The sequence below is a fragment of the Myotis brandtii genome, unplaced genomic scaffold, assembly GCF_000412655.1.
Source record: "Myotis brandtii unplaced genomic scaffold, ASM41265v1 C42493530, whole genome shotgun sequence".
Classification (NCBI taxonomy): domain Eukaryota; kingdom Metazoa; phylum Chordata; class Mammalia; order Chiroptera; family Vespertilionidae; genus Myotis; species Myotis brandtii.
In genome coordinates, this window is record NW_005324824.1 from 1 (window position 1) to 1,563 (window position 1,563).

Below are 1,563 nucleotides of genomic sequence, written 5' to 3' on the forward strand. Positions count from 1 at the left end.
CTAGTTCACCAACAAAGTGAATACTGGCCTCCTTGCCACGGGGACAGCCTTGTCGTGCTATTAGCTGCAACCCCATTGGCTCTCGATCCCTGTGAAGTAGGTTTCTGTTTCTAACCAACTGGTAAACCTCAGCCTTGTGGGTCAGAACCGGGTCGTGTGGGTCGGCAGACCCGAAGTCTGTGACATGGGTCACTGAGGCAGAAAGAGACGGGGTGTCCTGGGCCCGGTGGCCTTTGCCACCCAGGCTGATGCAGGCTGGACCCACCCCCTGGCCTGACCCACTCCCGGCCTGGACCTCGGCCACTGCAGGAGGGTCTGGCCTGGACGTCAGTTGAGGTCCCTAAGTGCAGAAGAATGTCCCAGAACACTACTCTCAGGGGTGAGCGAGGCCATCCAGGGGCTCCCCCACCTCCCCTCAGCCCCCAGGCCGGTGGGGGTCTAGCTTTGGGGAAGAGCCTGGCCCATCCCCTGTGAACGTCCTGGTGGTCAGCAGCGGGTGCGTGCTGCGTCCGTCGCTCCTTTGGAAAATGGGCTGACCTTGCTCTGCCCTTGGAGTCCTGACTGGGGACTTTCCCCAGGAACAAGAATGAAATTGACCAAATGGCATTTCTAAGGAAATGACCCCAACGTGTACCCCTCACAGCGCAGGAGTGAGGAGGAACTTAGCTTCAGCAAGGCCCGGATTCATGGACACAATTCTCCGTGAAAAATCCAAGCCCAGGAACCATGGGCCTCCCGTGGCAGATGTCTGGTGACTTCGGGGTACGTAAATCTTTGGGATCAGAGCTACTTTGGGGTGCTGTGGTCAGAACTATTATTACAGGGCCCCTCGGCAGGGCCCGAGCAGTAGACTGATCCGTTGTCCTCAATCCCATCGCTCCTGTTGCGTGGACCCAAGGAGTCTCACGTTTGGCATCTCAAGGGGGGACTAGCGAGATCAGAGGTCCAGCCGAGTCGCTCCATGGGACTCAGGACACACAGTGACTCACACAGGCCGGGGTGGCCCAGACCAGATGGAGAAGGCACTTTCTGTGGAGGGCACGCAGGACCCTGCCAAGGACGGGACCCACAGCCGGGGCCGGAGCAGCAGCCTAGTGGGCCACGGGGTGGTCGGAGACAGGGAAGGGGCCAAGGGTCTGGGTCAGGGTCACCGGAAATGAACGGGAAGTGGACTAGGGAGGGCCCAGCCGTGGGCCGCCGAGGGCTGGCTGCTTGGCACGCGTTGGGCCAGGCCCGAGCCCTGCGTGTGGTGCCCGCCTAATTGGCGATTTCTGAGAAGTCGGGGTAGAGGTCCAGGTCAGCAAAGATGTCGTTGGGGTTTCTGCAGCTGAGGTTGCAGAAGCAGGCGTTGATCCACAGGACCCGGCGGGAGAAGCCGGGCCCGTCGGGGCACTGGAAGGAGACGTCAATGGTCTTGGACTTGTAGGGGATGCAGCACCTACTGTCCGTGCAGACCCCACAGTACTTGGGCCTGTAGGCGCGTGTGCTGACGCAGCCGGCGAGGGTGAGGTTCACGGGCGCCTCCGGCTGGTACACAGCCAGACACTTCTTCCCTTCCTGCGG

At 61.1% G+C, this 1,563-nt stretch overlaps 1 protein-coding gene across 1 annotated transcript; it reads right to left on the minus strand.

The window, feature by feature from the left end:
* Positions 1-6: 6 nt before the first annotated feature.
* LOC102251832 (WNT1-inducible-signaling pathway protein 1) lies at positions 7-1,554 on the minus strand (the record flags this gene model as incomplete). The annotated part of the gene is made up of 1 exon (XM_005852994.2): positions 7-1,554. A coding segment is annotated over one exon (297 nt), but the record flags the coding sequence as incomplete, so codon positions are not given.
* Between the last annotated feature and the right edge of the window lie 9 nt (positions 1,555-1,563).